We start from the raw sequence: 11644 nt of genomic DNA, 5'->3' as shown, positions 1-11644 counted from the left end.
AATTAGTGGGCTACTGAGTTGGGAATGAGGAACCTCTTTTTGAAGGTCAAGGACTTGTAGAACTCTTTGAAGTAGATGTTAGACCGCCCAAACCCCACGCAAGAGTACCACGCAGGGAGTTGCGATGCCTAAACCACTAAAGCTACAAATTTATTACCCAACTACCAATTATGCGGTTTAGAGCCAGCCAAGAGCTAAAGCCCGCCCAGGAATCCAGTACCTCGTTCGGATTGGACAAACTCATTTCGCTTACACCCCTTTGCCTGTCAATCACACCTCTCGCGCGCCCACTCAAACCTTTGCTCCGCCCCTTTTTAGTGACGCAAAACTGCCACTCTTTCGCGCCCTTGCCCTCAAATTCCCCACCCGTCGCTCCAGTTCTTCATTGGTAGTAGAGAGGAGAGGGAAGGCAAGGGGCAACCCATTTTGACTCCCGAACTACCCACTCTAGTCTGGTCTCAAAGTCTGTCAGCAGAGCAATTATAGGCTGGAGCTGCGCGCAGGCGTACAAGGCCCGCTGGTGGAGGGGCACTTCCCCTCCCTCGCGAGAGAATTTGTTACACTGTTGTGACGCAGATGGCACTCCGCTCACCGCCTTCACTTGCGATTGGCTGTAGCTGAAGTCCGTCACCCCGTCACGCCCCCCTCTTTGCCTTCCCTCCCAGCTCCTGACACTTGAGAGATTGCCCAGGAGGCCACGCCTTCCCCCGTCTCTGCCGCTTAGCCCTGCGATTGGCTGATGGAGCTGGCTTGCTCTCTCACCCCCCTACCCCTTCCCGAGCCTCGTGAGGCTGGCGGGACCCCGCGGAAGTTGTCAGTCAAACTCCTCCTTCCCACCCCCCGCGAAGCCCTTCCCCCGGGCCGCGCGCCTTCGCGTGCGCGCACACGCACACACATTCTCCCTTGCCTGTACCAACCACCTTCTCAAGTTGTAGCGGTCGCTCGCCGGGTTTCTCCGTGGGCGGCTGGCGGGCGCCTGGGGGAGGGGGGTTCGCACCGCGCCACGCTGCCAGAGGCGAGTGTGGGTGCACCGAGGGTCGGGGCAGCGGGTCACCGCCCGGGCGATGAGGGGCCAGCGCTGACAGGAAAGAGAAGGCAACGCGACGACGGCTCCAAGAGGATCCGCGATGGCAGCGCCCCGGGAGGAGGCTCCAGGCAGGGCGGACGGCTCTGGCAGCGGGCGCTGAGGTGCTGGCCGGCCGGCCGGCTGGCGACTAGGACTAAAGGGACGAGAGGCGCACTCCGCGTCCGCCACCCCGCGCTCTCGTCTCAGTTGTCTAAACTTCAGGCTCCCCTCTACCCGCCCTCCGCGCCCGGAGTCAACAACTTCTTCACCCCCCTCCACCCCCGCCCTTCCCTCCGTCAGCCCGGGGAGTTCGCCGCGCCGCGGGGACCAGGAACCTCCGGCGCTGAGATGTGGCTGTGAGGCGTTGTCGGGCGGCGAGGAGAAGCTCGGCGGTGCCCGGGAGCGGGAGGGCGGAGTGGCCGGGAGCTCGGGGCGCAGGGGCGCGAGCTCTCCGCGCCGCTCCCCCGCCTCCTCCTCCTGCCATCGCTGCCGCTGCCCGTGCGGTGCAAGCAGCCGCCGGAGCTGCCAAGCGCCAGGGCCGCGGAGATGTCGTCGTCGTCGCCGCCGGCGGGGGCTGCCAGCGCCGCCATCTCGGCCTCGGAGAAAGTGGACGGCTTCACCCGGAAATCGGTGCGCAAGGCGCAGAGACAGAAGCGCTCCCAGGGCTCGTCGCAGTTCCGCAGCCAGGGTAGCCAGGCGGAGCTGCACCCCTTGCCCCAACTCAAAGGTAACCTCCGAGGGCGCAGCCCCGGGAGCGAGCGCAGGGGTGGCTCCGCTCGCCTCTGTGCCAGCTGAGCCATTTCCTTCTGGAGCTTGGTTTTCCTACCCTGCTGGGATCTCAGTGTGTGTTCCCTTAGATACCTTGGCGTCCTCCTCGTCCTTTATTCCAACAGGTTTGATGCAAAGGCATTTGCTTCTTACTTCTCCCTGATTCACCTTAACTCTTCCCATCTTGGAAGCCAACACCCCTTCCCACCTGCGCGCTTGCTTAACCTGCCCTTCCAACTGGGACTCTTGCGTCCCGCAAGATAGTTATTCACTCTTCCCCGAGACTTATCCTTTCCCTATCTTGCTTTAACATCCTGTCTTGTCTTTCGACCCTCACTTTTCCCGGTCTCAGCTCCTATTTATTTATTTATTTTTTTAGCCGCTCTTAGCTAGCCCTTTACTTTTTCTATTATAAATCTGTGCGCACTACCTTCTTATCAATTATCTTGCCCATTGATTATTCCTAAGTCATTAGACCAGGAATCTGAATGCAACCAGCGGTTGAGTTAGCTGTCTTTAGATGTATTTATAAAGTAAAAAACTAAAAATAAGATCAGTGTAGTATTTTTTTTTTAAACTGTATCACTCGGTTTAAATATTATCCCCTAAAATACTCTGTCGTCTAAGAGGATACGATACACACGACCAGTTTGGAGAAGTATCAAGGAATAGATAGTGTTGCTTTGCAATGCAATGGGAACTTAGTTCACTAGACAGTGATTCCAGGGACTTTGTAGGTTTGTACAGTAATTCAAGTTGGTAACCATGCCTAATGCCTTGCAGGAATACTTGGCACTCCCTTTGGCACACTTTCCCACTAGGTTTAGAGGTTTTTCAGTAAGTTGTTTTCTGGTGTTCTTTCTTGTTCTTTGAGAATTACTGGCTTTTAATTTTGTCATTTTAATGTCTTTGCTTTTTATGAGATAGAAATATTATGGAACAAGATGATTATGCTTCTAGACATTTAAAAATTATTGCAACAAAAGATACCCGATAGAAATCTAGATAATCTGTTTTACAAGGCCAGGAAATTGAAGTTTCATACTAAAATAGGTAAATGTTCAGCAGATTTTTCAGTCCATTTGAAAAAGATCCAGCAAGGCCAATCTGGTTCTGATTTGTCTTTGGGCCTATGAATCCAGCCTGAGTTGGCAAGGAGTCTAAAGAAAACCCTAGATCAAATCACAACTGACCTATAATAACTTTGGAACCCCATTCAGACCCTACATTACCCTGCCTCTTGGGGTGCTTCTAAACCAAGGATATTTCAGAGCCAGAATAAACTGGCTTTTGAAAAGAATGTTTAAGATATCTGTGCTATCACATTTGATAGCTCTTTAGCAATTTACATATATTAATCAATGGTAGACTACAATGGTAGACATTGCTAAGACTTTAATTCTTGAGTAATGTCATGGCTATAAAAGAATATCATCTTACCTATTAGGGCATTAAATTTGCTATTTTATGGGCTGGGGTAGTGGCTTAGTGGTAGAGCACTTCCCTAGCATGTTTGAGGCCCTGGGTTCCATCCTCAGCACCACATATAAATAAATAAAATAATAAAGGTATTGTGTCCATCTACAACTAAATTTTTTTTAAATTTGTCATTTTACACTTAATTAGAAATCATAGTATTTTTTATGCTTTTTTTTTCATTAATCAAGTTATCTTTGCAGTTTGAAGGTTTATTGCTAACATTTTTCTTTCACATTTATTGAACTTGCTTTTAGTAAGATATTCTGGTTCCTAGTATTGTACTTGTTAATATTCCACTTTATCTAATAAAAATAAATTGAATATTATTTGTTTCAGTCAGGAGATGTACCTTATTGTATACTTTTAAAAGCCTGGGGAAAATATGCATAAACTCAATAATCATCTGAGTTATATAGTGTCTTATTCAACAAGTTGAAGGTGCCTTAAATGTTTTATTTATAGGGTTTGATCATAATAGGGCAAAAAAATAGTAAAATTGGAATTTCAGATTAATTCTAGATATTTGCATGAAAATATAGTATTCCTTATAGGAAAATTACCAAGGTAAATTTATGCAGATTTAATTGAGGAAAATAAGACCTTACTTGGGTTACTTACTAATAAGAAAAACTACTTTTGCTGCAGGTGCCACCAAATGCTTGAAAAGTGACTTTTTGAAAAATTCAGTTGTTTCAGTTTGTAGCTTGGCAGTGTATTTGATACCACAGTATTGTGTGTTTTTCTGTCAGTAGTAGTTTTTTCCATTTGTGGCTTTAACAAAAAACAGTGGAGAACCACTTAGTATGTGTATGAAAGAATTTTTCTTCTTCCTCTGAAATACAATCTTAGTGTGGAATGATTCAGATATCCGTGGGCATCCAAGATCTTTTAAGTGTTTATAACAACCTGCTTATGTTACAGTTTGTCCACGTGGGTCTAAACTGGAAAGGTGCCAACGAGTTTTCCTCAAAGCATACTGCGAGTAAGGATTAACAAAATAATCCGACCTTTTCATCTACCAGAAGTTTATATTTGTATAATCACTTAGTAAGTGGGTTTCAGGATTTTAATGGTGAAAATACACAAAATAGTTTTGTTATAGAAAGTATTAAATAAACAAGTCTTGTTAAAAGGCTTTTTAAAACTAAGAAACTGTTATGTGGGTCCTGAAAATTAAACAGCCATATATTATAAAACTAATTATTTTTTCAAAACACTTTATCTCTTGTTAATTATGTAAGCTCATCTGAGAGATGCTAAAAAATAAAATTAGGAACATTTATCAATTTTTTTCTATACTTAAAATATAGAAATATATTTTATATTGGTAGTGGGCTTAATTTTTCCACCTTAAACTTTTCATCTGGTAACCAACAATTAGGAAACTTTAAAGAACATGTTACAGGGGCTGTGGTTGTGGCTCAGAGGTAGAGCACTCACCTAGCATGCGTGAGGCACTGGGTTCCATCCTCGGCACCACATAAAATGAAGATATTGTGTCTACCTAAAAGTAAATAAATAAATATTTTTTTTTTTTTTAAAAGAACATGTTACAGGTAGTTTTTCAGTCTGTTTAACCTATTTTGTTTAAAGTTACTGGAAGGATTAGTTTGATAAAGTAATTGATGCCTTACATTTATGACAATTTAGCATTTTCAAATTATTTTATGTTTTTCTTTATTTTTAATCTAAAGTTAGTCTTGCTCATAACAAGTGGAACAATCCAAAGGAATTCTTAATTTCTGATATCTGCTTTTTTACACCAGTAGGAAATACTGTTGTGTGATAGCCCATGGCTCAATGTATTTTTACAAATATTGTATTTCATTAGGACATTCCATTAACTTCTTGCAAAATCAATAGTATATCTGTTTTGTTGATGAGAAAGTTGAAGCTTAAACCGATTAGTTTCAGACCTGTGATTATTTATCAGGATGATGTTACAACTGATATTGGGACTCGGGTCAAATGATTTCAGTATTTTTGCTACTAATCTGTTTTACATAAATTAAAGCAGTATGATAGTTAGTGACTAAGGTTAGTCCTGAGGCAAAGATAAATTTTTAATTTTTCTGAGTTGTTTTCCTTATCTGTAAAATGGGGATAATGCCTTCTATCTCCCAGGATTGAAGGGATTTAGTGAAATAATTTAAATACCTAAAAATAGGCAAAGAATTTTAGTTCCCATTTTCTTTGATATTTGAAAATCTAGATTAAAAATATTTTTAAATGAAGAATTAATAGGATTATTTAAATCATAAACTTTCCTAATTGTGATTTATGTGAAGTGAGATGAGGCTGTTACATTTTCAGCATGCATGTAAAAATGAAAATAGGGTTAAATCAAACTCTTCAAAATATTGAAAGCTGTGGTAATTTTATTTTAACCAACCAAATAAATTCAGTTATTTTATAGATATTCATTTCTCATGAATTTTATAGATATTCATTTCTCATAGGATACCGCCAGTAAATAGGAAAGAAAAGAAGAAACTGGATTTGAGATTTAAGTCCCCTTCAGATGAAGTCAAGAATTTCCCAAGTATCACTAAAATTCTTTGTTGGTCCATTCTTAGAAACTGGGTCCCACTGGAAGTATTGAGGCCAGTAACAGTACCACTGATTGAAGTGGCTGGCTTAGCATTAGGGGAAAAGTGTGTGTGTGTGTGTGTGTGTGTGTGTGTGTGTGTGTGTTGAGGTATATGGTCTTCTGAGTTAACTGAGACAAGAACACTGACAGCTGAAGTTTCATAACTATCTTAACTTTGGTGTTTGGGGGGATGTGGGTAATACTGCTACTCAACTAACTTTTAAGGTTTATAGATATTCACAAAGTTAATATCATTTCATCTAGCCACATGGAGGAAAAGCTTTTTAAGTCTAACATCGTCAGAATTCTATTCAGGATTATATCCTCTTCCCCATTTTATTATCTTCTTTGATTATTAATTTAATTTTGGATTATTTTATGAAGTGAATAAAGTGATAATCCAGGAAAATGTATTTGGCAAACTGATGACCATTGGGGAAGAGCCCTGTCCTATGAAGAGTAGATTTAAGTTGTCTTCCTACATCAGTGATGATTCACAATTGCTTTGGGCAAGTTGTTTAACCCCTTTGAACTTTAGTTTAATTATTTTCATCTGCAAGAATAACATTTTCCCTTGATAAAAATCATAGATGAATTAGTCTTTAATGAGTTATTACCCCCTTTGGATTTCAAAAACAAAAGTTTATCAACAAAAATAATAGATTTGGGAAATAATAAATTTTTATGCTTTGTATTTTCAATTTAGCCTTTAAAATTGTAAACAGCTGGGGAATGAGATGAGTTTATTCCTATTTTTATGTGTTTAGCACTGCAATGCTTAGTTCTAGTTATACACTTGGAGAGCTTTGAAAAAATATCAATATCTGGGTCCCCCTCACAGAAGATTCTAAATTAATTGGTTCAAGGTAAAATCCATGCTTGTGTATTTCTAAAAGCTCCCAGGGTGATTCTAATGTGTAGTCAGTGTTGAGAATCACTGGCTTAGCATTATCTGTCCTATTGATTTAATTCATTAATTGAGACTTTGTCCTTTTTTCTCTGATACTCATGGCTCATTACCTAGCCTATTAACATTTCCTGCCCTCACTTCACCCCTTGGTATTTACATTCACTTTCTTAACTTTGCTGCCCCCTATGGCTAATCAGCTGATTTCCTGAAGGGGATAGTGCTTGTTAGATTCTGGAGTTTTAGGCATGATGATATAATTCTATTAGATTTTGCTGTACTATCATAATTAAGGCTCAGCTATCATTCAGTGCCAGATTGTCAGTTTTCTTTACTCTGATTTTTAGAACAGAGTCTTGAGTAGGCAAGTAAAATTGAGAATACATAGTAAAGGTTTGCCTAGTTTTAATCCCCTCATTCAGGATAACAAGTGATGACTCCCACCACTTTGGAAGATAAACTGATTTCTTTTATATAATACATATTGATCAGCTTCTTGAAGATTTAGACCTATTAGTACTGACATGTTGAATAAAAGCTACTGAACTATTGGACTTTACTGTGGTTTTGGTCATGCTTTGTATTTATTTTAGATCAATAAATAGTTTTCTCCAGAATGTTTTCATATTTATGGTTTTATGTAATCTTTTTTAAAATATTCTTTTTAATTGTAGATGGGCACAATAATTTTATTTATTTATTTATTTGTATGTGGTCTTAGGATCAAACCCAGTGCCTCAAATGTGCTAGGCAAGGGCTCCACTACTGAGCTATAACCCCAGCCCCTAATCTGGACCACAGCTTTTTATTGAAGGTATGGCAGTGAGAATCCAGAGCCCCTTTTATTCGTATCTCTATTTTGCCTTCAATCTTTCTGCTTCCAGTTTGTATAATACTTCTATTTGTTGATTTGTCATTTGGGTGAGTGTTCAGTTGTTATATAGTGATGTTCTCTGTCTAGAATGATGTGATAATTTTTTATTTTTTATTTTGTGAAAACAGATATCTTTTTCTGTTTTTTCAAAACTTATCATAGTACTTGATATAGTATTCTATGAATAATAAATGTGATCATGTAGACAATCACTACTTTGACTAGGAAATTACCTATTGGTTGTCTTCTAGCCTCTACCCTCCACCCCACCACCATTGATGGTGCTTTTTCCAGTGATCAGGGTTTTTGTTGTTGTTTTATGTTTTGGACTGGGGATTGAACCAAGGGGCGCTTAATCACTGAGCCACATCCTCAGCCCTTTTTTGTATTTTATGTAAAAACAGGTCTCACTGAGTTGCTGAGGCTGGCTTTGAACTCATGATCCTTCTGCCTTAGCCTCCTGAGCCACTGGGATTACAGACTCCAGTGATGTTCGATGCTGTCTACCAGAGATTGATTTTCTTCTCTTTATTTGGGCTTTGTTTTAATATATTTCTCCTAAAATTGGTTCAAGCCTTTTAAAGTAAATGAATTCTGGGTTAATAGTTTGATAGTAAATGTAAGTTTAAAGCAAAAGATTGTTTGTCCTTGTACTTGGCCAATGACTAGTGTAAGTGATATGTAACATTGATTTGTTGCTACAAAGTTATTGTATAAAGCTGTGTGGAAAAGTATTACTGGGTTGATTCTCTGATACAAACGTGTATATTTAAGATTGAATAAACTGAAATAATTTGTTAACAGTAATTTCTAAAGTCGAGGTGCAGTTTATTTACAAGGATGTCCTTGAAGGAGATGAAAGGAAGAGATTTAAAATATATAATTACTTTTAATGTGTTATTATGTAACAAGAAATTTAATTGCTGCAAGAGTTTTACATGACAGTCTGGGTTTATGCAAAGTAGACTTTACTTGTCTGAGCAGGATAATTGACTAATAAGCAGTTTCAAGAATATTTTTATGTGTATCTTTTTGAACTCTTCCCTAAAGGAATTTGTTTATGTGGGATTTTTGAGTGAGTAATGAAGTATTTTAGAAATTTTGTAATTTGATTCAGATTTCCTAAAGAATCCTACTGAGGTTTTTTTTTTTTTTTTTTTTTTTTTGGTTGTTTGCTGAATATGATAGGTTCACATGATGGAATTCAAACAACCTGTTTCTAACTTGGATACGGAAGGCAAGAGATTTCTTGGGAACACACACCTCCTACTGGAATGGTGATGCTAATTGCACCTACTATAACCTTACTGTGGTGTATCTAATTGAGTCTTCTAGTGCTGAATGGGACCACAGGGGTCATTCTGTTTAGCTTCCTTTGGGAACTGATTTTCATTCTTGTTGTTCTAAATAATTAGCTTTCTAGTCATTTCATGAGAGAAGCTTTGTTATAAGTAAGGAGAAAAGTGCATGGGATTTTTAGCTCTCAGATACTCTCTCAGGTTTTGCTTAATTGATGAATAAACTTTATGGACAATCGCTAAGGAAATTAAGTGCCTGAAAAAAGACTTTTTTAATATGGGAGCTTAGAACTTGCATTTGGGCTATCAAATCTTAAATGTCTTCAAAAACTATATTTTGTTAAATTGGTTTTGTCTTTGTTTCACACTTATTAGTAAAAGATGTTCTAGAATTATAGTTATTGTCAGAAGTCAAAGATTATTTGAATTTATTGTTAGTCCTGTACCTCTAAATTGATAAATGTGAAAAAAGATGAGATGTTTTGTTTATAACCTCTGAATTCTGTTTTGCAAAACTGGATAGGTTTCAAAACATAACTTTTCAAACAGACTTTTCTAAAGACAAACATCTGTTAAAGTTATAAGTAAAATAAAACATAACTTATGTAAAAATATGTATCTGACTTCAAAAAAATTGTACTTCCATTCTTTTTAATTGGCCAGAGGAAAGAGTTTGTTTGCCTGTGATGAAACTGAACTCATACTTTGCTTTCAAAAAATATAGTACTAAAATATTTTTCCTCTTCTATTTCCATAATGCTTAAAATGTAGGTGAACCATTGTAAAGATTAAAATTTTACTCAGTCAAGTGAATAAAACAATGAATGCTTTTTCTTTTGAAATTATATGTATTTAGGAACTTCAAGTTGGCAGGGAATACAGACTTGTAAACAGGCATTTTCAGTTGGTGTGATATGGTAAATTATTAGGCGAGTATGTGAGAGACCCAGTTGGCATGGGAGAGGAGAGAACAGGGAAAGAAAGCTCTCTGGATAAAGTGATAGGTAAGCTGAGACCTAAAAGGCTAGAAGGTGTCAGGGCAAGATAGATGGGTCTAAGGTCCACCTAAAGAACAATATGAACAGACTCATCAGTGACTATAGTATATATGGGGAATTGCCAGCCATTTATGTTGGCCATAATATAGAATATAATAAGCGTCTGGCTGGCGAAGAGACTGGAAAAACAATTTAAGGTCTAGATCATATTCTTGATGATATGTTGAAGAATGGGTAGGACATTACACTGCCTTTATACCTGACAGGAGTAGTGTAAAGAGTGTTTTGGGAGGCGAGACTAGTTAGGATGCTGACATGGTAATACAGACATAATATGAAGATGGGCTTGTCTAAGGGGGCATGGGGTGGTATCACAGATAGGACCTGGTGAGGGGGAAGAACCAACGATGATACAGTTCTGACTTGGGCAACTAAATACACGATAGCAATTTACTGAAAGGGAAAAAAGAGGTAGTCACATTGCAAAGAGAATTATTTGTTATGGGATGGGTTGAAGTGTCTGTAGAAAAGCCAAGTGAAGCTACCTTGTGGGAAGTTACATGGAGCTACATAGATCTGTGCTAAAGATGATAATTTGCGAGTCTTTAGCTTATAAGTAACTTTTGAAATAGTGGAAGTTGAAGTGACTGCCCAGTGAAAATGTATAGTATGAGAAGAGGCCAAGGACTGCCAGCATTTAGGATGGTCAAAGGAAAAGGAGGAGCCAAGAAATAAGAGTGGGGCAGTGAAGGAGGGTGGTGGAGGAACAATGAAGAAGCAGGCAAGTCAAATAAGAATCAAAAAGTTTCCATGGATTTGGCGGTCTTCGGGCATCAATGGAAATTGTGTAAGCTGAGTAATATAGACATCTTTCGGGGAGTTCAATGGTTTAAAAAAAGTTTATTGTAGCTGCTGGGAGAATGGATTGTAGTAAAACAAGATTTTAAAGAGAGAGAGAGAGAGAGAGTGTGTGTTTTAATATTTATTTTTTAGTTTTCGGCGGACACAACATCTTTGTATGGTGGTGCTAAGGATCGGACCTGGGCTGCACGCATGCCAGGCGAGCGTGCTACTGCTTGAGCCACATCCCCAGCCCCAGATTATTATTATTTTTTTTAAAAAGTTTTTTTTTTTAAAGAGAGAGTGAGAGAGGAGAGAGAGAGAGAATTTTTTAAATATTTATTTCTTAGTTTTTGGCGGACACAACATCTTTGTTGGTATGTGGTGCTGAGGATGGAACCCTGGCCGCACGCATGCCAGGCGAGCGTGCTACTGCTTGAGCCACATCCCCAGCCCCCAGATTATTTTTTTTTTAATATTTATTTTTTAGTTGTAGTTGGACACAATACCTTTATTTTATTTATTTATTTTTATGTGGTACTAAGGATCAAACCCAGGGCCTTGCACATGCTAGGCAAGAACTGAGCCGCAACCCCAGCCCAGTAGACTATTTTAATAGGCTAGTTCAGGCATAATATGGCTTAGTCTAGGGAGGGATCAGGAGGGATGGAGTGAGATTAATTTGAGATGTGTCTCAGGACTCGTGAATGAATTGTTTGGGGCAGGGGCAGATGGAAAGGAAAGGTAGTATCCAGGATAATTGATTCACATGTGTGTTTTAGCTTGTATGGCTAGGTGAATAGGGGTATGTACTACCCCTGAGA

At 39.3% G+C, this 11644-nt stretch overlaps 1 protein-coding gene across 1 annotated transcript in view; it reads left to right on the top strand.

Moving 5' to 3' along the window:
* The first annotated feature begins 1526 nt into the window (after window positions 1–1526).
* Ppp2r5a (protein phosphatase 2 regulatory subunit B'alpha) overlaps window positions 1527–11644 on the top strand; it is a 66368-nt gene continuing 56250 nt past the window's right edge. The window contains exon 1 of the mRNA XM_026387417.2: window positions 1527–1793. Within this exon, the coding sequence (XP_026243202.1) occupies window positions 1613–1793 (181 nt within the window). The 5' untranslated portion in view covers window positions 1527–1612. The remainder of the gene's footprint in view (window positions 1794–11644) is intronic.

The sequence above is a fragment of the Urocitellus parryii genome, chromosome 9, assembly GCF_045843805.1.
Source record: "Urocitellus parryii isolate mUroPar1 chromosome 9, mUroPar1.hap1, whole genome shotgun sequence".
Lineage (NCBI taxonomy): Eukaryota > Metazoa > Chordata > Mammalia > Rodentia > Sciuridae > Urocitellus > Urocitellus parryii.
Note: the sequence above shows the minus strand (reverse complement) of the source record. Positions and strands in the feature narration are given on the sequence as shown.